The following is a 26,011-nucleotide window of genomic DNA, read 5'->3' as shown; positions in this document are numbered from 1 at the left end:
CGCTGGGGTAGACATAGGGGAATCAGGTTGTCCCACGTGGGGCTCACAGTCTTAATCCCCATTTTACAGATGAGGGAACTGAGGCACAGAGAAGTGAAGTGACTTGCCCACAGTCACACAGCCGACAAGTGGCAGAGCTGGGATTCGAACTCATGAGCCCTGACTCCAAAGCCCGTGCTCTTTCCACTGAGCCACGCTGCTTCTCCATTCAGTTCATAATCCAGGGTTCATCACCACCCCGTGCCCACAGCATTTAGGTACCTGGCTTTATACTCCCCGTTATCTACTTCATGTCTGCTTCCCCAAGTAAATTTATCTGCTCCTTGAGGGCAGGGCTGTATCTGCTGTACTCATCCTCCTAAACCACTAGTACAGTGCTTTGCCCACAGTAAGCGCTCAGTAGGTACTATTGCTTGATCGAGTGATTGATGGGATCGAATGGTGGGATGTGGAGGAATTGATCTTCCCTTTCAGCTACCGGTTGTTCATTTCTCGTTTAGGCCTATAGAAAAAACTAGGGAAAGACAGGGTTTAGGGGGGTTAGACTAATTTAAACTAGAGAAATAAATAATTGGATTACTTCAAATTGCTCCTTAAGCATTATCACCCCTTTAAGTCAACAAGGGCCATGTTTGGTGAGAGTTACAGTTGTGCTAATTGATCCCACTTTTTTTGATGGTATTTGCTAAGCACTTCATATGTGCCAAGCACTATACTAAGTGTTGGGGTAGATATAGGCTAAGCAGGTTGGACACATTTCATGTCCACATGGGACTCACAATCTTATTCCCCATTTTACAGATGAGGTAACTGAGGCACAGAGAAGTTAAGTAACTTGTCCAAAGTCACACAGCAGATGTGAGGAGCTGGGATTGGAACCCAATTCCTCTGACTCCCAGGCCCTTGCACTTTCCACTAGGCTATACTGTTCTCCACGTGGTTTGATCGAAACCTCAGTAGTACAGTCTGAGAATGCTGCTGGCCCACAGACTTCTGAAGCACTCTGTTTCCTCAATTCACCTTCCATTTCCTCTGAAGTTCTGTATCCTGTTCTGTTGGTTTCAGCTGTGCAGTTTTCCGAGTTTAACAGCTCAGGACTATATGTTAGCAAGCATCGGTGGTAGGTACAAAGGCAACTCTCCAGCAGAAAATCTTGACTGGAACGAAGAAGGCATTATTCTCTTTATAAATGGGGTGCCAAGTTAAAGGTTGTTGGAAATCAGTCACAGGTTCTGGGGTCCTCTCGCCGTTGCTCCCCAGATCGCCTTTTTCAGGAAGAAATAGAAGCCCCAACAAACACAAGAAACCTTCCCTCAAGCAGGTATTTAAGTGGCAGCGAGATACGAATTGCTTGTTATTTTTTTCTCCTCTAGGAAGGCAGTTTGACCCCGTCATGAGTTTCAGAAAACACCATTCCTGGTATTTGACCTAGCAAGTGCTGGGTCCCTGGGCAGAAATATACAAACTGACATTCATTGAAAGCTCTCGTTGTGAGTCCGGATTTGAGATCACGTGCCTCACACGCTCTCGAGCAGAGGGGTGTTGTTTCAGGGGTGTTTTGGGGGTGGGTGTTTGGAGTTTCTTGCTACGAGGCAGGCCCGGCCTGAAAGTCTTGGGGTTGAAGAGGGTGGGTGGGTCTGTCTGATGGGGCCATAGCTAGCAGTGACTCCTGCTGAAAATTTATTACCGTCTTTGAACTCCGCTTGCCCCTTCCTTTAAATCCCCTCTGAGTTCCAGGAGCACGGAAGGGTCAGCGTCAAGTCTGGAAAAGGAGGTCCGACAGACGATTCCTTTGAAAACTCTCTGAACAACAATAATAAGCAGGATCTTGTGACGGAGGCTCATCAGAACCCCAACACTCTTTCAGGGCTTTTTTTTTTAAATGTGGCTGATGGATATCAGAGGCTGCTCGCTCACTATTCAAATGCAGCTGCTTCTGGATCAGACAAGCAGCTCCTTAAGGAGCCCTTTATCTCCTTTGAAACACCAGGAGGAATCCGGTTTGGCCCCAGTTATCATCTCCACTGGAATTCAACCAGCTCCTACCTTTTCTGTGCTCTGGGTTTCCCACTACTTGACGACGAGCCTTCTCGGTGAAGGTCTTCTGGAAATGTCCTGGGAAAGCATGGCGGAGAGACGGGTGGTTCTGGAGATGCACTGGGAAAACATGTGTAGAGAGAAAGGGCTATCTGGAGATGCACTGGGTGTTATATTGTATTCTCCCAAGTGTTTAGTACAGTGTTCTGCACACAGTAAGTGCTCAATAAATGCACTTGATTGACTGAGAGGGGGTTCTGGGGATGCACTGGGAAAACATGAACCATTAGAGGTGCAATGGGAAAAGATGATGGAGAGGGGGGATTCTGGAAATGCACTGGATAAACGTGGAGAGAGAGGGGCTTTCTGGAGATGCTCTGGGAAAACATGATGGAGAGAGAGTGGCTTTTGAAGGCATACCAGGAAAATGTGACAGAAAGAGAGGCTTTTGAAAATGCATAGGGAAAACATGGGGGAGACAGGGCTATTCCTCCCCCCTCGGGCCCTCCCGCCCCCATCTACGGGGCCCCCAGGGTTTTTGGGATTTGATGGGATTTTTAGAATGAGAGGATAAGAAAGGATGGGCATGTTAAAGTCCAGGCCCTGGAACATTCACCCTGGTGGTTTTGAAAAAGAGGTTGAGAGGATACAGTCCATCCCTCTGGAGTAGGCTAGAACAACTGCATGCTCCACACTGGTACCTGTGGTCTGACTCCTGTCACCTGGACTATTACTCCTTCCCTCCTCCCCTCAACTTCTATCTTTAACCACGCACTCTCCAACGCCTCCTTCCCCTCTGCCTTCAAACATGCCCGTGTCTCCCCCATCCTAAAAAAACCCTCTCTTGACCCCACTTCCCCTTCCAGTTATCGTTCTATCTCCCTCCTACCCTTCCTTTCCAAGCTCCTAGAACGAGTCGTCTATACTCGCTGCCTTGAATTCCTCAACTCCAACTCTCTCCTGGACCCCCTCCAATCTGGCTTCCGTCCCCTCCACTGCACCGAAACTGCCCTCTCAAAGGTCACCCATGACCTCCTCCTTGCCAAATCCAATGGCTCCTACTCTATCCTAATCCTTCTCGACTTCTCACTGACTTTGACACTATCAACCATCCCCTTCTCCTCCACACTTTATCTCTCCTTGGCTTCACAGACTCCGTCCTCTCCTCATTCTCCTCTTATCTTTCTGGCCGTTCATTCTCAGTCTCCTTTGCGGGCTCCCCCTCCCCCTCCCATCCCCTAACTGTAGGGGTTCCTCAAGGGTCAGTTCTTGGCCCTCTTCTGTTCTCCATCTATACTCACTCCCTTGGTGAACTCCTTCACTCTCAAGGCTTCAACTATCATCTCTACGCAGATGACACCCAAATCTACATCTCCTGCCCGTTCTCTCCTCCTGCCTCCAGGAAGTGTCCACCTGGATGTCTGCCCACCACATAAAATTCAACATGCCTAAAACTGAGCTCCTTATCTTCTCTCCCAAACCCTGTCCTCTCCCTGACTTCCCCCTCACTGTGGACGGCATTACCATCCTTCCCGTCGCACAGGCCCGCAACCTTGGTGTCATCCTTGACTCATTTCTCTCATTCACCTCACACATCCAATCTGTCACCAACACCTGCAGGTCTCACCTTCACAATATTGCCAAGATCTGCCCTTTCCTCTCCATCCAAACGACTATTGTGCTGGTACAAATTCTCATAATATCCCGACTGGATAATTGCATCAGCCTCTTCTCTGATCTCCCATCCTCCTGTCTCTCCCCGCTTCAGTCTATACTTCACTCTGCTGCCCGAATTATCTTTCTACAGAAATGCTCTGGGCATGTCACTCCCCTTCTCAAAAACCTCCAGTGGTTGCCTATCAACCTTCGCATGAAGCAAAAAACTCCTGACTCTTGGCTTCAGAGCTCTCCATCACCTTTCCCCCTCCTCCCTCACCTCCCTTCTCTCTTTCTGCTGCCCACCCCGTACGTTCCGCTCCTCTGCCGCTAATCTCCTCACTATGCCTCGTTCTCGCCTATCCCACCGTCGACCCCTGGCCCACGTCCTACCGCTGTCCTGGAATGCCCTCCCTCTTCACATCCGTCAAATTAAGTCTCTTCCCCTCTTCAAAGCCCTACTGAGAGCTCACGTCCTCCAGGATGCCTTCCCAGACTGAGCCCCCTTTCCCTCTGCTCCTCCTCCTCTCCCTTTCCCCCCTCCCGCCCTCTGCTCTTCTCTCCTCTCCTCCCGTCAGCACTGTGTATATTTGTATATATTATTTATTACCCTATTTATTTTGTTAATGAGGTGTATATCTCCATGATTCTGTTTATCTTGATGATATTTTGTTTTGTTTTGTTCTGTTTTGTTTTGCTGTCTGTCTTCCCCCTTTAGACCGTGAGCCCATTATTGGGCAGGGATTGTCTCTGTTGCCGAATTGTACATTCCAAGCGCTTAGTACAGTGCTCTGCACATAGTAATCGCTCAATAAATACTATTGAGTGAATGAATGAGTAAAGGAACCTGAACTCTCTGGGGCGGAGGTCAGCTTCCATGGGTAGAGCAGGGTCAGAGGCTTACCGCTTTGCATGGGGACCAGTTTGGCCGTCTTCTGCATCGACAGCAAGATTCACACAAATTTCCCTTCTGTTCTTGATCCGTGTGATGATCTGGGCTTAACTTTTTCCCCTCCTTATCCAAATCCTTTTCCTCTCTCCACCCGCGACCCAACCCCAGTTTCTCGGCTTTGGCCTCCAGGTGAGTCCAGGCAGAACAGCATTGCTGCAGTTCTTGTCCAGGATTTCATGGCCTCCCCCTCCAGAAACTCCATCCCAACAACTTTCATCTCTCCTCCTTTGAGGTTTTCATTTTCTTCTGCTGGCCATGCAACAGTCGATATTGTGTGAATCATGTCCACAGGGCACAGATGATTATTAGTAGTAGATAGTTGTAGTCGTCATATGGCCTAGTACAGCCTGTGAGTCGGAGGGCCTGGCTTCTAATCCCAGTTCCACCACTTGTCTGCTGTGGAACCTTGGGCAAGTTATGTAACTTATCTGTGCCTCAGTTCCCTCATCTGAAAAATGGGATTCCTTTTTCTTAGATTGTAAGCCCTGTGTGGGATCTGATCATTTTGCATCTACCCCAGCACTTAGTACAGTGCTTGGCACATAGAAGTTCCCAGCAAATACTAATTATTAGTAATAGTAGCAATAGTAGTAGTAGTATGTTCCCACTGGGTCTTTGGCACTGTATTAAGTGCTGGAGAAGTACAAAATGAGCAAATGATGCATTGCCTGCCCACAGGGAGCTTGAAAACAGCATACTGCCCCTTACAATGGCTGCTTGAACAAGAAGGTGCACTCCAGGTGGACAGATTGAATTATCCCTCTGTTCTTTCTACAAGCTTTCTGCCCACCAAATACTCCCCCTTCAAATCAGTCACTCAGTAGTATTTATTGAAGGCCTACAGTGGGCAGAGCAGTGTACTGATCGCTTGTGGCTCCTGGATCCTAGAGGGTTGAGAAATGTGGAGCAGCTTGTTTACATTGTCACCCCACCCCCACCCCTTGGTGGGCTGTCCCCTATAGAAATGCTGAGTTAGTGTTTAGTTTTGAATCTTGGTCAGGATCCTTAACAGGAAATGTCTGTCCTCTGTGCTAGGCAGGGTTGTTTTTTCTTTCCATTATCCCTGAGAGCCCCTGGTTTTCTGATGAGGGCTTGAGGGAAAGGAACCATAGGAATGATTGTTTTTATCATCCATTAGTCATCCTAGCAAGGGGTATTTAATCCCTGTACTCCCTCCTACTTATCCTGGGTTCCCCATATGAGACAGGGACTATGTCTAACCTGACTGTATCTGCTTCAGTGCTTAGTTAAGTAAATGTTTAATACTATTTTTTTATGATATTGGTTATGCGCTTATTATGTGTCAGGCACTGTAGTAAGTACGGGGGAGGATACAAGCTGATCAGGTTGGACATTGTTCATTCATTCATTCAATATTCATACAATAGTATTTATTGAGCGCTTACTATGTGCAGAGCACTGTACTAAGCGCTTGGAGTGAACAAGTCGGCAACAGACAGAGACAGTCCCTGCCGTTTGATGGGCTTACAGTCTCTACATGGGGCTCACAGTCCTAATCCCCATTTTACAAATGAGGGAACTGAGGCTAGGGAGGTGAAATGACTTGGCCAAGATCACGCAGCAGACAGTTGGTGAAGCTAGGATTAGAACCCAGATCCTTCTGACTCCCAGGACCATGCTCTATCCACTAGACCATGCTGCTTGTCACTATTATTATCATCATTATTATTACTACCACAATGCAACCATCACTGCTTCAGGGTTTGTGCCTTTGCTTCTGAGGTTCAGGCCCAAACTTGGAAAGAGTATGATCTAGTGGATAGAGCACAGGCCTGGGAGTCAAAATGACCTGGGTTCTAATTCCAGCTCCACCACCTGCCAGCTATGTGACCTTGGGCAATTCATTTAACTTCTCTGTTCCTCGGTTACTTTGTCTGTAAAATGATGATTAATACTGTGTGCCCCATGTGGAACATGGACTGTGTCCAACCTGATTTGCTCGTATCTACCTCAGCGCTTAGAACAGCACGCATAGTGAACGTGTAACAAATACCATTTAAAAAAAAAAAAAGCAGCAGCAGCAGCAGGGATGATGGGTTGTCAAGAAGTCACAGAAGCAGCCAGGCTTGAGGTCTGTCCTAATGAGTGACCAGAAGGTAGTGTGTTCGTTCAATCGTATTTATAGAGCGCTTACTGTGTGCAGAGCACAGGGTGTTATCCACTGTAGCTCCTCCGGTCAATCTCCGGTGTAGAGGCTGTGGATCGCCCAGGCCTGGTAGGGCCCTGGATGGATTGGATATGAGTTATTACTCTTACGTCTTGTTGTTTTAGACTGTGAGCCCATTGCTGGGTAGGGATTGTCTCTATTTGTTGCCGAATAGAGACTTTCCAAGCGCTTAGGACAATGTTCCGCACACAGTAAGCGCTCATTGAATACGACTGAATGAATGAATGGCAGTCCCAAGCCCTTAGTGGCATAATCCTCACCTTCCCTGGAAAGCAAATGGTTTCACAGTTGACTCTTTTTGCCCCTCTTGAGAAACCTGAATGCTGAAGTCTTCTGGTCAACTGAGGCTCTGTGCAGCCTGTCGGGGCTCCAGGGGAGGACAGCCGGCCTTTTTCCTCAGCTTATTCAGACCTGACTCCCCCTGCTGAGAGACACAAAAAAAGGTGTAAATTAGGGTGCTGGTTGAAGCCCCACACCTGTTCCCGGGGAAATGGGCTGAGATCATCAACCACTTGCACTTTCAAGGGTGCTTTCCAGGCAATTACTGATTATTGTGTTGTGACTTACCAGTGCTTATCCCCATCCCCAGGGAAATTTCATAAACAAAGAAGCACCTGCCAGAGATGCTTCAGGGGATGTGTACACATATATACGTGTGCTGCTTGTATATTCACATGCATGGATAGAGGCATGAGTGATTTTTTTTGTGGTATCATTAGTAAAGCCATCAGAGACTTTTTTTTAATATCTTCCCAACGGTGCATCATGTCCCCACTCCCTAATCCTAATATTTCTGTGGCAGAGTCTTTCACCGCCCCAGAGATGGGACCTGCATTCAGTTGTCTAATAACACAGGGGTTTTTGTTCTAGACAAACCTTGTGTTAAAGGAAACTTGTGCTGTCACGTTTGCTTGCCGGATGACCCCCACCTGTGAATGACCATTTTTTGTCTAAATGATATTTGTTACGTACTTCGTATTGCTGGGTTGTATACGACTTGCTGGGGTTGAGACAAGGTGATTGGGTTGGACACGTTCCCTGACCCATGTAGGGTTTACAGTCTTAATCCCCATTTTACAGATGAGGTAATTGAGGCACAGAGGAGTTAAGCCATTTGCCCACGGTTACACAGCAAGCAAGTGGAGGAGCCAGGATTAGAACTGCATGATCTAGTGGAAAGAGCACCGGGCCTGGAAGTCAGAGGGCCTGGATTTTAATCCTAGCTCTTCCAATTTCTTGCTGTGTGACCGTGGGACAAGTCACTTAACTTCTCTGTTCCTCAGTTTAATCAACTATAAAATGAGGATTAAATACCTGTTCTCTTATTTAGACTGTGAGCCCCATGCAGGACAGGGACCGGGTAATTAACCTGCACCTACCCAAGTGTTCATAGTAAGTGCTTAACAAATGCTATTAAAAAAAAATCATCCAGGTCCTCTGACTCTCACACCCGCGCTCTTTCCACTAGGCTATGCTGCTTCTCAGCACTCTTCTGATGTCGCATTGTGTTTCATCCAGGTCAGTGTTCATTGTCAGAAGAAAGTTCCCCGTTCCTCTCCCAACAGTGTTCTAGCCAAAGCAAGTAGTGAAAAGCCCACATTCTGACACAGCTGACATACTGGTCTGGTATGTGATACTACATTTTCACTCATTAATACCTGTCCTTGCTTGAGGTCTCATTTGTTTTAGATTGAGTTCAATTTCTCTTGGGCCTTAGGACTTTGGAGTCCGGAGAACAGGAAGGGGCCATGAGACAACATCAGTCACTCGATCAGTCAGTGGCATTATTGAGCGCTTGTTGTGTGCAGGACACTCTACTAAGCACTTGGGAAAGTAGGATTCAGTAGAGTTGGCAGACCTGATTCCTGCCCACAGGGAGTTTACAGCCTAGAGAGGGAGACAGACATTGAAATACAGTTAGCGAAAATTGCAGTTAATACTATGTACAAAAACTCTGTGAGGCCAAGGGTGCAGCAGCGTGGTTTAGTGACAAGAGCACCGACTTGGGAGCCAGAGGACATGGGTTCTAATCCCGCTTCCGCCACTTGTCTGCTGTGCGGCCTTGGGCAAACCACTTCTCTGTGCCTCAGTTACCTCATCTGTAATATGAGGATTAACCCTGTGAGCCCCACGTGGGACAACCCGATTACCTCGTATCTACCCCAGAGCTTAGAACGGTGCTTGGCACATAGTAAGCACTTAACAAATATCATCATTATTATTTATTATTAAAGGTGGGGTGAAAGTAAAAAGTTGAGAGGGTACAGATCCAAGTGAAGCCCTGATGATCAAAACTCACTAAGACTGTGAGCCCCATATGGGACGGGGACCGTTTCCGATCTACTTAATTTGAATCCACCGTAGTGCTTAGAACAGTGTTTGGCAAATAGTAAATGCCTTATTATTGTTATCATTACGATTATTATTATTATCATCATCATCACTCAGGACCAATCTTTTAAACCTCCCAGGATGGAGAGCTCACATCCTCTCCTGGTTGCCCTCTCCAGTGTTACCTCACACCAAGTGTGTAGTAGCTGTAGTAGGAGCTGAAGTAGTAGTCCAGCAGCATTCACGTTTATATTTATTGAATGCCCACTAGATGCAAAGCACTGTGCTAAGCGCTTGGTGTTCCCACCTTAGGGCCACCAAACTCTCCCCTTCATCTCTCCTTGTTCAGTCTTGAGTAGACCTGCAGAGCAATTTGATCAAAACCCTTCATAGAGTTGCAGAGGAGTATTAAGCTGCTCTTTCAAATGAACTTTGCACACAGTAAGTGCTCAATAAATACGATCAAAACTAATCTCCGAGCTAAACGCCCCCGATTCCTTTACCGTTTCTTCTTGGTTAATGAGTCCCATCCCTGGTCTTCTTCTCTTGTCCCCATTTCTTCACATCCTTCTTAAGGTGGGGTGACCCAAGGTGGACCCAGTACTTTCCCAGAAAGACAAGACTTTTGAGTTTTTGGCCGTTCAGCCCGGTCCTGGGTTCCAGGATCAGGCAGCGAATATGCTCACTTTACTCCTTCAGCCTGTGATCGGCCGTGGCCATCAAGATGTATTCGCGTTGCTGGACTGTTCCGCCAACATCCTGTTTTCTCATGTTCGCAGTCTAGTCTCTTCTAGTGCTCCCTTGCCTTCCAGTCGGGTACTGGCAGTGAGACTTGGTAGAAAAAGAATTGGTGGAGACATGTAAGATGAGATTTGATAAAGCAGTCGACTCTGCATGGGGGAGAAAGGGAAGTTAGTTATATCCAGCTTATTTGGAGGGTCAGATTCCCAACCCGGCCTTGGGCAGTTTGGGGGGGGGGGGGAGATATCTCTGATGAGACAGACACTAATTTTAGTTGAGGTGAGTAATCAGTTTGTGGCCCGATAAAACTTGTGCAACTTTCTTTGCTGGAAGGCATGCTGGTAGTGGAGGTCGTGTTTCTCCCAGCTGGCCACGCGCCTTGCTTCGGATGTTTGAGCTTCTAACCAACCCTCTGCAGGGAGCGTGAATTCCAAGAATTCAGCAATTTGAGCTACTTTTAACCTTCTTTAGCCCTCCGCGTCTGCACGTACTTGAGAGGGAGCCTCTTGTTACGGGGGATGAAGGAGAGTGAGGCCAAAAGCTAAACAAAGGCTCAGGAGGCCTGTCGGCCCTGCACTCAATCTCTCCACTTTGCCATTCCTGAGTCATCTGCCTTTTTTTCCACGTTAGAGTCTCTGATAATCTTGTGGGGTAGAAGGTGCTATTTTAATTAACTGTGTCGGAAACTAGCTCTGGAGTTGTATTAAGTGGTGCTTTCTCTCCTTCCTCTTCTCTTTCTCCATCCCTCCCTGTTTCCATCTCTCCCACTCCCTCACTCACTCTGCCTTCCCTCTTCACCCTCCATCTTTCCCCCTTCCTTGCCCCCACCTTTTCCTCCTCTTCCTTTTCCTCTTACCCCCGTTCCTCTGTTTCCCCTCCCTCCTTTTTTCTCCTATTCCCTCCCTCTCCCTTCACCTCCCTGTCTCTTTCCTCTCTCCCCCTTCCTCCCTTCCTTCTTTCCTGTTGTGGTTCAGACCTGAGTCAATCGAACAGTTTGTATATAGCCACAAAGCTTCTGCAGTGGCAGTTGTTTAAACAGACTTTTTTGTGCCTAAAATATGAGATTTGTGCTCCATTTGACACCATCCTCCATGCTGGACCTGGACCATCAGCCAAATAGGTCCTGGCTTTGGCCCTTTTCTTTTCTTAATTGTATTTGTTAAGCTCTTACTATTGGCCAGGCACTAAGTGCAGGGGTAGATATAGGCTATTGAGGTTTGGTCCAGTCCATATCCCACATGGGACTCACAGCATTAAGCCCCATTTTACAGATGAGGTAACTGAGACACAGAGAAGTGAAGTGATCTACCCAATGTCACAGAGCGGGCAAGTGGCAGAGCTGGGATTAAAACCCAGGTCCTTCTGATTCCCAGGCTGGTGCTCTATGCCATTCAGAAGGTGGGTAATAACTTCCCAAATGGATTAATGATATTTATTGAGCACTTACTGTGTGCAGAGGACAGTATAATAATAATTATGGTATTTGTTAAGCACTTACTATGTGCAGAGCACTGTTCTAAGCGCTGGGGTAGATACAGGATAATCAGATTGCCCTCTGTGGGGCTCACATTTTTTTAATCCCCATTTTTCCAGATGAGGTAACTGAGGCCCAGAGAAGTGAAGTGACTTGACCAAGGTCACAGAGCAGACAAGTGGCGGAGTCGGGATTAGAACCCATGACTTTCTGACTCCCAAGCCCGGGCTCTTGCCACTGAGCCATTCTACTTCTCCTCTGAACTCCTACGAACAATATAACAGTTCGTAGACATATTCCATGCCCACAATGAGGGAACTCCATCAGCCCCGCAACTGAATCAAGACATACTCTTTGAAAAATAGGTTAAAAAAAAAAAAACAAACCAAGGTTCAAAGACTCAATTTTACTATCTCATCTGATTTCTTCTCTTCAATATATTCTTAATAACTCATACAGACTGATTCTGGGTTTAGGTTACCAAGCAATGCCTTTTAAACCAACCTAGAGTTTTAATTACCTACATTTTGATATTATATTTCCTCCATGTTCTTCCAAATGGATCAGGGAATGTAAACTTCAGAATTCCTCTCTGTGAAACAAAGGCAACAGGCCCAGCTTGCTACTGACTCTATCAAGGTCATTCAACAAGTCATTGGTGGAGCTGAGCAGAAAACATTCAAGTGTATCTCCCCCTCCCCTTTGATTTCCTGGCTGACCTAATAGAATGTTGAAGGATGTTTGCGTTTTTCAAAAATTCCATAGTGAGCACATTTGAATGTCCAGATTTTGGAGTTTCCTGTTTGGAGGTAAACTGGGATTTTGAATGACTGCTGGTTTATACATTCCTGCTTTGTGGCTGAAAGAATCAGGCCCTGTAGGTTTTCCTTTTGAAATTCCAAGATGTGAGTCAGTGTCAAAATATCCCAGCCTGCCTTTTCTAATGAGAAGTAGGGAAAGGTACTTTGGGTGTCTGCAAGGGTTGCTGGTTTCTCTAGGGCCCTCGATTGGGGCTTTTGAATCAAGTGATCATGTTTAGCGCAAGGGCCAAAATGCCTGCAGGTGACTGCAGGTATGATAGATACTTTTGGAGGAAGCAGCTTGGCCTACTGGTCCTATGAGTCAGAGGACCTGGATTCTAATCCTGACTCCCCCACTTACCAGGGGTATGACCTTGGGTAAGTCACTTCACTTTTCTGTGCTTCAGTTTCCTCATCTATGAAATGGGAATTCAATACTATTTGCTTTCTCCTTTAAAATGTGAGCTCCATATGAGACAGGGACCCTGTCCCACCTGCTTTTTATAGCTATCCCAGTGCTTAGTTTAGCGTTTAACAAATAAGTAACCACTTGACAAATACCACACATTATTTTATTGACAAGTTAGCTCTCCTTCCTGTATGTAATCATTGCCTCTCTGGTGGAGAGGAAGATAATGTGCCAGGCTGTGAACTGCAGATTCTTCCACGCAAGCAGTCTGGGCAAGTCCAGGCAGGATTGCCAAGGTTCATAAAAAGCCAGTGGCTTCACTGTGTCTCAGCTCTGAATCAACCAAGGTTTGGTGAATAGGGAAAGACTCTCAGGTGTGTTCTGCCAGAATTCTATCCGTGTATCTGCTTTTTAATTCCCTTCCCCTTCCTTGTGGAAGTGCTTTGTCCTTTTGAGATCTAGCAACAGGGATTCAAACAGTGGGGGCAGAATGAACTGCAATACATATGGCGTCCAGAGGAACCGGGCTGCACAAGAGAAAGAGGAAAGCCGAAAGCTCAGTGAGGAGGTTTGGAAAATGTAGTGGCAGGACCGGGCAGTGACTCAACTTGCCAAGGAAAGGGCTTCCCGGATGGTTTCTCTTCCTGGCATCGCCACTCGTACTACACCGAGTTGGAAATCCGGAGCATGGCTCAGGCAGATCAGAGCTCTAGCCCCTGCTGCCCTGCCCAGGGCCAAGCTGGACAGAATGTGTCCGCTTATTGTTATGTTGTACTCTCTCAAGTGCTTAGTACTGTGCCCTACACCCAGTAAGTGCTCAATAAATATGATGAAATGAACCGATGTTGCTTAGTGGATAGAGCACAGCCCTGAGAGTCAGAAGGACCTGGAATCTAGTCCTGACCCTGCCACATGTCTGCTCCGTGACGTTGGGCAAGTCACTTAACTTATCTGGGCCTAGTTATCTCATCTGTAAAATGGAGTTGCAGTATGAGCCCCATGTGGGATAGTCACTGTGTCCAACCTGATTAACCTGTACCTACTACAGTACTTAGAACAGTGCTTGGCGCATAGTAAGTATTTAACTAGTACCATTATTAGTATTATTATTGTGACCGTCAGCTAGTGCCAGCTCACCCCTCTGTGGCCCTGAGCAAGCAGATGCCCTCAGGGAATGCTGGGGCTTGTAGTGCTGGTCGAGGAGAACTATTGTGCATCTTTGCAGCCCCCTCCACCTTCGCCTTTGCAAGAGAAGCCCCCTGCATTTATGGCTGCATAACAGCTCCCTCCCTCCACCTGAAACAGGAGTTGAAGGGAAGCAGAGGCTGGGCCACTTCGGTCCAGCTCTGTGCCAGTTTGGATCTGCCGGACCCATGGCTGGCATCCAGCTCGCTGGGGACTCTACTGAAGTTGCTCTACTCTTAGCTCAGAGAGATGTCGTGTGAGAATCAATCAGTGTATTTGCTGAGTGCTTAAAACTGTGTGCAGAGCACTGTACTTAGCGCTCAGGAGAGTAGAATTACATATCTGTGATTTATTTTGTATCTGTGATTTATTACATATCTGTGATTTATTATGTATCTGTAATTTATTTTTATTAATGTCTGTCTCCGTCTTCAGACTGTAAGCTCACTGGGGCAGAGAATATCTGTTTACTGTTATTTTGTATTCTCACAAGTGCTTAGTACAGAGTTTTGCACCCAGTAAGCACTCAATAAAACTGAATGAATGAATAAAATATAACAGAGTTGGTTGACATGTTCCCTGGCCATAGTGAACTTACAGTTTAGACTGGGAGACAGACATTGAAATGAAGTAAGGATATGTATATAAGTGCTTTGGGGCTGAGAGTGGGGTGAATGAAGAGTGGAAATCCAAGTTCAAGAGTGACCCAGAAGGGATTGGGAGTAGAGGAAATTAAGATGTAGTCAGAGATGGCTTCTTGGAGGGTTGCTTTAATGATCAAGCAATCAATCATATTTATTGAGTGCTTACTGTGTGCAGAGCATGGTACTAAACCCCGGGGAGATTACAATAATCAGGTCTTGAAGGTGGGGAGAGTTGTCGTCTAGCGTATATTGTCCTCCAGGCAAGAGGGAGGATACGGGCAAGGGTTCAGCAACAAGAGAGATGAGATCGAGGTACAGTGAGTAGGTTGGTGTTAAAGGAGTGAAATGAACATGGTGGGTTGTAGTAGGAAATCAATTAGGTAAGATACGAAGGGGCAAGGCGACTGAGTGCTTTAAAGCCAGTGTTGAGGATTTCTGTTTGCAGAGGTGGGTGGACAACCACTGGAGGTTCATGAGGATGGGGGAAACGTGGACTGAATGGTTTTTTAGAAAAGCGATCCGGGTAGACTCAAGGAAAGAGGCAGGGGGGTCCGCAAGGAGGCCGATGCAGTAATCAAGATGGGAAAGGGTAAGGGCTTGGGTCAACATGGTAGCAGTCCGGATGGAGAAGAAAGGGCAGATTTTAATGACGTTAAGGTGAAACAGACAGGATTTGGTGGCAGATGGAATATGTGGGTTAAATGCGAGAGATGAGTCGAAGATAATGCCAAGGTTGCAACTGAGACAGGGAGGATGGTGGTGCTGACAAGACTGTAAGCTTGTTGTGGGCAGGGAACATGTCTAGCAGCTATGTTATATATAGACATATATAACTCATCCAGGCACTTAGTACAGTGCTCTGCACACCACAAGGGCTCAGTACTTACGAATGATTACAGTGATGGGAAAGTCGTCAGGGGTGAGGGACACAGTGTTTGAGTAGGAAGATGAGGAGTTCTATTATAGCAACTGTTGATTGTCCTTGGCCCGTGAGAAATGAGTCGCTAGATTTGGGTTCAACTCTGATCTGAGACTTGTAGGGAACCGCAACCCCAAAGGTGCTGTTGGGATTTTAATTCCTAAGAATTAATGATGGGAAATATCTCCTGCCGTGCCGCAGGGAAGTTGGGAATTCCCACTCTTAAGCTCTGTGAAGCATACTGAGGGTGGTTGTGTTTGGTAGGCATGGCGGTTGGTAATCTTGAATTCACGTTCAGATTACCATCTTGCTCTTCTGATGTTTTGGATGCTGAAACTGGCGTGGCCGCCAATCTCAACATCCACTGCAGGGACTTGTTCGCGTTGCTTCCATTTTGGCGGGCATTACCTCCGTAATAATAAGTGTGGTGTTTGCGAAGCGCTTACAATGTGCCAAGCACTGGGGTAGAAACAAGATAATTAGGCCGGACGCAGTCCCTGGCTCACATGGAGCTTGGTGTCTGAGGAGTATCAAGCAATCAATTATATTTATTGAGTGCTTACTGTGTGCAGAGCACTGTACTAAGCGCTGGAAAGAGTACAATATAATAGAGTTGATAGGTTCGCATGATGCGTTACAGTCTAGAGGGAGGGAGAACATATATTGAATCCCCATTTGGTAGATGAGGTAACTGAGGCACAGAGAAGTTATGACTTCCCCAGAGTCACAGCACTGTAGTTGCAATAGTAGTAATAATATTTATTAAGTGTTTTCTGTGGACAGAGAACTGTAATAATGCTGGTATTTGTTAAGCGCTTACTATGTGCAGAGCACTGTTCTAAGCGCTGGGGGAGATACAGGGTAATCAGGTTGTCCCACATGAGGCTCACAGTTAATCCCCATTTTACAGATGAGGTCACTGAGGCACAGAGAAGTGAAGTGACTTGCCCACAGTCACACAGCTGACAAGTGGCAGAACTGTACTAAATGCTGGGGGAGAATTCCCAAAAGGGAATTAAACATGGTTCTTGTACCTCCTGGGACTGTATTCGGAAGGGACCCAAGAAGTTCTCAAAACAAAGTCCTCAGGGATTGTCTCCCTGTTGGATTTCTCACAGCGGTTGATGTCCACTTCAAAGGTGCAGTTACAAAGCGATCCCACTGAACGTTTTCAGGGGGGCTCTTTGGTTGTTTTTCCAGGAGTTCAGGAATGTGTTCCTCCTGGCAATCTGACAAAGTCAAGATCTGCTTCCGACCCCTAAAACCTTGCTTGTGCAGTGCAAACTCTGCTCGAGTGACCAGTGCGAGATCCTGCACTCTCCAAGGCTGTCTTTGAGAAAAGAACTTGGAGTTCTTTTAAAGGGCACCCCCGACGTTGTTGTTTAAAACTGAATCGGAAGATTGCTGAATTGCTATGCCTGAAGCTGCTTAAAGCAGAAAGCCATGTCAAGTGAAACAATAAAGCCTGGTACATCACGCGCGGCCTGTGAGAAATATCGCTGCCAGTGGAAAATGACTCTAAAAACATTTTGCAAATGTGTGGCGCTATGTAAATGATTAATTAACGGCAGTAGTATTTTCACTTGGGTAACTAATGTGAGTTGCCTGTGGGGATATTTCTAACCCATGCAGAAGGCTGTGGGAAGCCTTTTATCCTCATCCACTACTCAGGAAATTATTTTTCCTCCTCATTTAATAAATGAGCTAAGACCCGGGGTGTCAAGAACATAAATGTAACTAGTAAATGCATTCCAATTTTTTTTCCTTGCTAAGTCTTCCAGGAAAACTGGGTGAACATATGAAAATCTGACTCGTGGTCAGCCTTTGAGGTTCTGTAGGCTACTTTTTTAGTTTGGAGTGAATGAAATCTTAATTGGAATCTAATTTACTCTTCTTGATTGTCTCTTTCAGTGTTCTGGGTCATGAAACTTAATCCACAACAAGCTCCGTTATATGTGAGTATAAGCGATTTTCTTGTCTTTTAGTTTTTCCACCACCTCTGTTGGGTTGGTGTTATGATACTGCTTCTTTGCCTTTCTAAAGAAAAAGTTCATCAGATTAATTTTGGATTTTAGTTTGAGTTCAGAAACAAAGGCTGATTGTAATCTCTTAATGGTAATGATCTAGTCTGCTTGAAGATTTTTATTTTAATTGAGTTGTGAGATGAACAAAGTGTAGGGCGTCTGAGGCATTGGCCGCCTGAGGGGGAGGTTTAAATTTGACTTTTCTGCTGGGCTTTCTTTCCCCTTTCATCTTGGTGAACTTGGAAAGGGTCCCAGAAGCAGAAGGGATTTGCAAGAGACCATCAATGGCAGGTGTGTGGCGTCGATGGGAGATGAGGAGGAAACCTTGGGGGACATTTCCAGAACTTTCCAGCTACAACAGTCACCTCTCCACTTCCTCTCGTACGTTCTTCCGTTCCCAGAATGAATCCTCAGCGTTCCAGCGGTGGTTTTTTGAAAGGGAAAGTAGCCCCACAATGAGCAGCCGGCTAAGGAGTGCGTAGGGGGTGAGCAGAGACAAAATGTCATCCATTGTGAGTGTAGCGGGGAGAAAGGGCAGATTATTTTGGTGGGCTTAAAGAGATCCAGCTCAGCATTTATGGAGGTAGCTGTAATTTATTTTAATGTCTGGCTCCCGCTACAAATTGGTGGGCAGGGAATGTGCCTGCCATCCCTGTTGACTGCTACTCTCTCAAGCGCTTAGTACAGTGCCCTGCATACAGTAAGCACTCTCTAAACGTTGCTGGTTGAAAGTAAAATAACAGAAATAACACAATTAAGTCTGAAATGAAAAAGATTTAATTTGGCCCGACTCGTCTATCGGTAGAGTTTTTCGAGTGCTTACTATGTTCAGAACACTGTACTAAGTTCTTGGGAGAGAATGATATAATAAGTAGACACAATCCCTGCTTTCAGAGAGCTTTAAGTCTGGCAGTAGAGACAAGCACAAAAATGCATTTCAAGTAGAGGGAGTCAACAGAGCTCAAGGATATGTACATCATTGCTACTGGGTTAGGAGGACCTTGAAGTGGCAGAAGTAGGAGGAAAAATGGTTGGGAGGTAATTAATCAGGAAAGGGATTTTGAATGAGTACTTTCCCTCTAGATTGTAAGCTTCTGGTGGACAGGGAACGTCTACTAACTCTGATGCATTTTACTCTCTCAAACGATCAGTATAGTGCTTTGCACACAGTAAGCACTCAATACCACTGATTGATTGATTGAGATGTGCTTTCAGAAGCTCTTTGAACAATAATAATAATAATAATGTTGGTAGTTGTTAAGTGCTTAACTATGTGCAGAGCACTGTTCTAAGCACTGGGGTAGATACAGGTAATCAGGTTGTCCCATGTGAGGCTCACAGTCTTAATCCCCATTTTAAAGATGAGGTAACAGAGGCATAGAGAGGTTAAGTGACTTGCCCACAGTCACACAGCTGACAAGCGGCAGATCCCGGATTCGAACCCATGACCTCTGACTCCCAAGCCCAGGCTCTTTCCACTGAGCCACGCTGCTTCTCCGCTTCGCTTCTTCTCACTGTGCTTTGAAAGAGCACAGTGGTCTGCCGGATGGGAAAGGGGGTGGGGCGTGAGCAAGAAAACAACCGAGAGGGAGAAGAGAACTAGGCAGAGGGAGAAGATTGGTTTGAGCGAAACGTGTGAGCTAGGGTGAAATGGAAGAGGAGCTGGGATACATAGTAGGGAGAGAGCTGTGGAGGGCCTTGAAGCCAATGGTGAGAAGTTTCTACTTAAAGAGGAGAGAGGCATGGGCAAACATTGCATACAGTAAGCGCTCAATAAATACGATTCATAAATAGAATCATAAATATGAATTGCATAAATATGAATTCGTAAATATGAATTGCAGGGTTTTGAGGAGTGGGGAGGCTTGTATAAAACAATCTTTTAGAAAAATGATCTAGGCATTTTCTGTTGTATAGTACTCTCCCAGGTGTTTAATACAGTGCTCTGCACACATTAAGCCCTCAACAAATTGAGAAGGGAAGGGAATTCAGCACTGAGCCTTGAGGGTCACCCACAGGTAGGGATTAGGAGACAAAGGAATGGCCTGTGAGAGAATGAGGAGGATCAACCCCGAGAGGTAAGAGAAGAACCAGGAGAGAACTGTGTCAGCAAAAAACAAGCGGAGAGAGACCACTTCCAGGGGAAGGGGATAGTACTCAGTGTTAAAGGCAGCAGAGAACTTGAGGAGAATCTGTTAGATTTGGCAGGAAGGAGGTTGACACTGACCTCCTTCAAGCCTGCGGTAGTGCCTTCCAGATGTGGATTCATGAAAGGGGGTCAGTACACACAGGAAGATGGCAATGTGGCCTATGTCACTTCATATTTATAAAGCATCTCCTTATCAGAATGCTCTAAGGGTATACTAGGTTTCATCTTTTTAACCGTAATAGTGTTTCTGAGCAGGAGAGTAAAGAGAGTGCTAAATCTACTTGAAGGCTGAGTCAAAGATATTACCCAGTCAGTGGGGGGTAATGGGGATAGACTCCAATTTTCGACTTCCCGCCCTGTATATTTTTTAATGGTATTTGTTAAGCACTTACTATGTGTCAAACACTGCTATAAGTGCTGGGAAAGTTACAGTTAATTAGGTCAGACACGATCTGATCTCATTTAAGTGCTTACTACGTGCCAGGCACTGTACTAAGCACTGGGTAGATTCAAGTTAATCAGGTTGGACCACAATCCATATCTCATATGGGGCTCAGAGTCTCCCAGCATGGCATAGCGGATAGACCACGAGCTTGGGAGTCAGATAAGGACATGGGTTCTTATCCCAGCTCTACCACTTGTGACCTTGGGCAAGTCACTTCACTTCCCTGGGCCTCAGTTACTTCATCTGTAAAATGGGGATTGAGACCGTGAGCCCCATGAGGGACAGGGACTATGTCCAACCAGATTAGCTTGTATCCATCCCAGTTCTTAATACAGTCCCTGGCACATAGTAAACACTTAACAAATACCAAAATTATTATTATTAATTATTAATAATCTCCATTTTACAGATGTGATAACAGTGCCGAGCACTGTTTTAAGCCCTGGAGGAGTTAAAAGTTAATCAGGATGGACACAGTTCCTGTCCCACGTAGGGCTCAGTGTCTAAGTAGGAGGGAGTAGGATTTAATCCCCAGTTTACAGATGAGATAACTGATCCCCAGGAAGCTAAGTGACTTGCCCAGCTCACACAGTGGGTAAGTGGCAGAACTGGGGATTAGAACCCAGGTCCTCTGACTCCCACACCGTGCTCTTTTTGCTGGGCCACGCTACTTCTCTTTAAATAGCTAAAGGAAATGCTTCCAAACACTTGCCACTGGGCCTAGTGAAATGCCCTAGACCAACAGCTGCAAGGGAAGCCAAGTTCTTGGGGGTACTTATTTTGGGCAGGAAGAGGTGGGAGGGCACAGAAGCATGGGACCCTGGGGGAAGATATCCTGTCTCTGGCTTTGGGCAGCAAACCCAGGGTTGTAAGGCATGTTCAACCTGTCCGCCCTGGGGCCGGGGAGGTGGGAGCATCTGAGATCTGGTTTGGTTGGGGAGAGTGATGAGTAAACTAATAGTGATCATATTTTTTTATAGTAGGCACTTACCATATGTCCAGCACTGTACTAAGCGCTGGGGTAGAAGCAAGCTAATTGTGTTGCACACAGTTCATGACCCACCTGGGGCTCCCAGTCTTAGTCCCCATTTTACAGATGAGGTAACTGAGGCACGGAGATGTGAAGTGACTTGGCCAAGGTTACACAGCAGACACACGGCAGAGTCATGATTAGAACCCAGGTCCTCTGATCCCCAGGCTTGTGCTCTATGTACTAAGCTACGCTGCTTCTCTATAGTGTCCGCTGCATGCAGTTCACTGGTTGGAGAGATCGCGTGAGGAAGAAGCAGCGTGTCTTAATGGACCAAGTACTGGCCTGGAAATCCACTTGTTCTCTCTCCTTCTTAGTCTGTGAGCCTCATGGGGCAGGAACTGATTATTGAGTACCTTCCTCAGCACTAGGTGCAGTGCTTGGCACATAGTAAGTGCTTAACAAAACACCAACATTAAGGAACGTGTGAGGCTTAAGTCCTGAGTGACCCCTCGAGGGTTCAGACTGTGAGAAATGTCACCTCTCGGTACTGTTCTCTCACCAAAAAATAATCATCTTTCCCCTGATACCATAGCAGGGCAAGCTCAATCAGTCAGTGGTATTTGAGTGCTTAACTGTGTGCAGAACGTTGTGCTAAGCCCTTGGGAGAGTACAGCTAGAGTTGATAGATAGTAGATAAGCCCACAAGGAACTTAGAGTCTAGAGATAAACAGGAATCGATTATCTCTTGTGTCTCAGATCTTTTGGAAGATCCTAGCAAAGAATAACAGTTAGCTGCCTTGTCCAGGAGTGGCAGGCTTGATCACACTTTTACTGAGTTATTCATCTGCTGGGTGTGAGATTAGATCACCGAGGAACAAGCAAGAAGCGTTAATCCATTAATAAATGGTATTTATTGAGAGCTAACTATGTGCAGAGGACTGTACTAAGTGCTTGTGAGAGTAAGTACAGGAGCATTAGTAAACAAATTCCCTGTCCACAGAAATCTTATGGCCTCAAAAGAGACATCTCCCCTCCCCAAACCTGTCCTCTCCTTGACTTTCCCGTCACTGTGGACGGCACTACGATCCTTCCCATCTCACGGGCCCGTAACCTTGGTGTCATCCTTGACTCCGCTCTCTCATTCACCCCACACATCCATTCCGTTACCACTCTTTCTACAGAAATGCTCTGGGCATGTCACTCCCCTCCTCAAAAACCTCCGTCAACCTTCGCATGAAGCAAAAAACTCCTGACTTTTGGCTTCAAAGCTCTCCATCACCTCACCCCCTCCTACCTCACCCCCCTTCTCTCCTTCTACAGCCCACCCCATACACTCCGCTCCTCTGCTGCTAACCTCCTCACTGTGCCTCGTTCTCGCCTGTCCCGCCGGCGACCCCGGCCCACGTCCTACCGGTGACTTGGAATGCCCTCCCTCCTCACATCCGCCAAACTAACTCTCTTCCCCTCTTCAAAGCCCTACTGAGAGCTCATCTCCTCCAAGAGGCCTTCCCAGACAGAGCCCTCCCTTTCCCTCTGTCCCTCCTTTCCTCCCCTTTCCCCCTACTCCCTCCCTCTGCTCTACCCCCTCCTCTCCCCATAGCACTTGTGTATATTTGTAAATATTATTTATTACTCTATTTTATTAATGATGTGTATATATCTATGATTCTATTGATCTATTTTGATGGTATTGATGCCTGTCTACTTGTTTAGTTTTGCTGTCTGTCTCCCCCTTTTAGACTGTGAGCCTGTTGTTGGGCAGGGATCGTCTCTGTTACCGAATTGTACATTCCAAGCCCTTAGTACAGTGCTGTGCACGCAGTAAGCGCTCAATAAATATGATTGAATGAATGAAATAAATTGTGGATATGTAAATAAGTGCTGTGGTGCTGAGGGTGGGGTGAATGTCAAGTGCTGTAAAAGTACAGATCCAAGTGCATAGACAATGAAGAAGGGAGAGGGAGTAGGGGAAAGGGGTTAGTCAGGATTAACAGCATCAATGGTATTGACTGTGCTCCTAAAGAGGGCAGAGCCCTAAACTGTGCTCCTAGTGAGGGCAGTGCCCTGATCTGAGCTTCTAGTTTTTTTTATTTTTATTTTTTCTAATGGTATTTGTTGTGTCAAGCCCTGTATTGGGGTAGGTACCGCATAATTGGTTTGGACACAATCCATATCCCACATGAGGCTCACGGTCTCAATCCCCGTGTTCAGATGAGGTAATTGAGACACGGAGAAGTGAAGTGATTTGCCCAAGGTCACACAGTAGACGATCGGTGGAGCGGGGATTAGAACCCAGGTCCTCTGATTTCTAGGCCTCTGGTCTGTCATCATCTAGGCCACACTGCTCCTCTGGGCAGTGGCCTGAATTGAGCGCTGTCACTACCAATCTCTCGGAACCATAAAACAGGAGACGTTCCCACTGTCCGGGGACTTGACAGTGTAATGGTGGTGAGAGGGAAATGCAAGTCACAAACAGTTCGTTGGAAGAATCAATCAATCAATCCAATTTATTTAGCACTTACTGTATTCAGAGCATTGTACTAAGCGGCTTGGGAAAGTCCAATACAGCAATAAAGAGTGACAATCCCTGCCTACGACAAGCTAAGAGTAAGTCTTAAAGACAAGGGGCTAAAAACAACTGATGTTGCCGGTAAATGAACAGAAACTCATGAGAGCCAAGATTGGCTGATGGGATGGAGGTACATGAAGACCCTGCCACTTGTCTGCTGCGTGACCTTGAGCAAGTCACGTAACTTCTCTGTGCCTCATCTGTAAAATGGGGATTAAGGCTGTGAGCCCCATGTGGGACATGGACTGTGTCCAACCATATCTTGTATCTACTCCACAGTGCTTAGTGTAGTGCCTGACACATAGTAAGTGCTTAACAAGTACCATTTTTTTTTTCAAAGACTCCCTGGAGGAGGTGGCTTTTTTACCGGAGCTTTGAAGCCGAGAAAGGAGGAGGTTTGAGGTGATTGAGGAGTCTGGGGGAGAGATGGCCAGAGACCGAAAGGATTTTATATTTCTCTGGGGATGTGCTGTTTAAATGTATCACATCCCGACTAGAGGGCCAGTCCCCAGAAATCCATAACAAATTCAACTCCAGTGAGGAACTGGAGAATAATAATAAGGGTATTTGTTAAGCTCTTACTCTCTGCTGTACACTGTACTAAGTGCTGGAATGGATACAAGCAAATCAGGTTGGACACAGTCCTTGTCTCGCCTAAGGCTCATAGTCTTAAATCAGCACTGTGACCTAGTGGAAAAAGCACAGGCCTGGGAGGCAAGAGGCCTGGGTTCTAATCCTGGCTCTGCCACTGACTGCTCAGTGACCGTGGGGAAGTCACATAAACTCTCTGTGCCTCAGTTTTCTATAAACGGGGATAAAATACCTGTTCTTCCTCCTATTTAAATTGTGAGCTCCATGTGGAGCAGGGGTGGAAATGTATCTGCCCCAGTGTTCAGAACAGTGCATGGCACCTAATGAGCACCAACAAATTCCACAAAATTCCATAAAATATTGAAAAGCATTCAGAAAAGGCATCAACCGTGGTTTTAAGTCCCTCTTGTGCCTGAGTTTCCTCACCTCCAACAGAAAACGGCTGGTTTCCAAATCAGGCTCCGTTTCTCCAAAAGCCTACCCGAGAGAATTCCTATCTTTCCTTTGATCTTTAAAGAAAACGGTGATGTGTTTAGAGAGGGGGGTGGGAAGGGCAGGTTCTGTTCTGTTTTTTTCTAGCTTGGCACGATACGGAGTTATGGTCATGAGGCTGTAGAACTTGTGCCAGGAGAGATAGGGAAGTCAAGTGATCCTCAATTTAGCCCAGGGGGATTTGAGTACGGTGTGACATAGTTTCAGCCAGTAGTTGAATACCGCTCAGTCAAACAGTGGTCCGACCAGAGCGGCTGTCAGCACTCAGTTTACCAAAGATGGGGTGCTCTGTTTCAGAACACAACTGTGATGTGCTAATCAGAGATAAAGAGAGATTTCAAGCCCCGGATCTACTTCCTCAACCTATTATGGGAGAGGTCAGTCAGCTAGTGGTATTTATTGAGCACCTGCTGTGTGCAGAGCACTGTACTAAGTGCTAGGAAGAGTTGTTAGACATGATCCCTCCCCTCAAGAGGTTTACAGTCTAGAACGGAAGAAAGATTATGAATATGTATGTATGCTGTGCGGCTGAGGGTGGGATGAATCAAGAGAATCATCCAAGTGTGAAGGTGACGCAGAAGGGAGAGGGAGTAGGGGAAATGAAGGTTTAGGGAAGGCTCCTTAGAGAAGATGTGATTTTAACAAGACTTTGAAGGTAGGGACAGTGGTGGTCTGTTGGGATGAAGTGGGAGGGAATTCCAGGCCAGAAGGAGGACCTGGGCAACTTGGAGATTCAACGAGTAGGTTGGCGTTAGAGGAGTTTTAAAGAACCAGAGTGGTGGGAATGTAGAGAGGTGAAGGGAGGGAAAAGGAGGGTTTGGAGCGATCGGGCATGCCTGATTTCCACTTGGTTCCAAATGATGCTGAGTTAGTGGGGTTGAGACTCACTCACACTGGCTTTGGTCCCTAGGGAATCTGGGCGTGTGAGGAAAATAGAGCAGGGGCCTCAGATAGCTGCACATATCCACATTTTATTTTAATGTCTGCCTCCTCCAGACTGTAAGCTCCTTGTGGACGGGGAAAGTGTCTACCAACTCTGTTATACTGTACTCTCCCAAGTGCTTAGTCCACCAATACTCAGTAAACACTCAGTGAAGACAACTGATTGACAGATTGTACAGTCATAGGTACGGCACCCACACAGTGAGGGAGAGTTTTTAAGTTTTTAGTTTTAATGTTTTAAAGTTGCCATGGAACAGCCTCAAATACTGCGAGACAGCAGCAGGTAGCAGGAGACACAATAATAATAATAGTAATTGTGGTATTTGTTAAGTCCTTACCATGTGCCGGGCACTGTTCTAAGCACTGGGATGGATACAAGCAAAACGAGCTGGACACACTCCCTGTCCCACGTAGGGCTCACAGTCTCATCCCCATTTTACAGATGAGGTATCTGTGGCCCAGAGAAATGATGTAACTTGCCCAAGGTCAC

The 26,011-nt window shown here is 46.4% G+C and overlaps 1 protein-coding gene and 1 long non-coding RNA gene across 9 annotated transcripts in view; one reads left to right on the top strand and one right to left on the bottom strand.

Moving 5' to 3' along the window:
* The window catches only part of AKAP13 (A-kinase anchoring protein 13), a 394,860-nt gene that overhangs the window by 66,958 nt on the left and 301,891 nt on the right, over positions 1-26,011 (top strand). For all 8 annotated transcript variants that reach the window (XM_039912298.1, XM_039912295.1, XM_039912293.1 and 5 more), the window contains exon 2: positions 17,248-17,291. In XM_039912298.1, the coding sequence (XP_039768232.1) occupies positions 17,259-17,291 (33 nt within the window). In that variant the 5' untranslated portion in view covers positions 17,248-17,258. The remainder of the gene's footprint in view (positions 1-17,247; positions 17,292-26,011) is intronic.
* On the bottom strand, positions 899-10,007 carry LOC114812160. The gene is made up of 3 exons (XR_003759806.1): positions 9,668-10,007; positions 7,094-7,257; positions 899-2,157 (listed from the first exon to the last, which is right to left on the bottom strand). It is a non-coding gene; the product is annotated as an uncharacterized LOC114812160 (long non-coding RNA).

Source organism: Ornithorhynchus anatinus, chromosome 5, assembly GCF_004115215.2.
Source record: "Ornithorhynchus anatinus isolate Pmale09 chromosome 5, mOrnAna1.pri.v4, whole genome shotgun sequence".
Classification (NCBI taxonomy): Eukaryota; Metazoa; Chordata; class Mammalia; order Monotremata; family Ornithorhynchidae; genus Ornithorhynchus; species Ornithorhynchus anatinus.
Note: the sequence above shows the minus strand (reverse complement) of the source record. Positions and strands in the feature narration are given on the sequence as shown.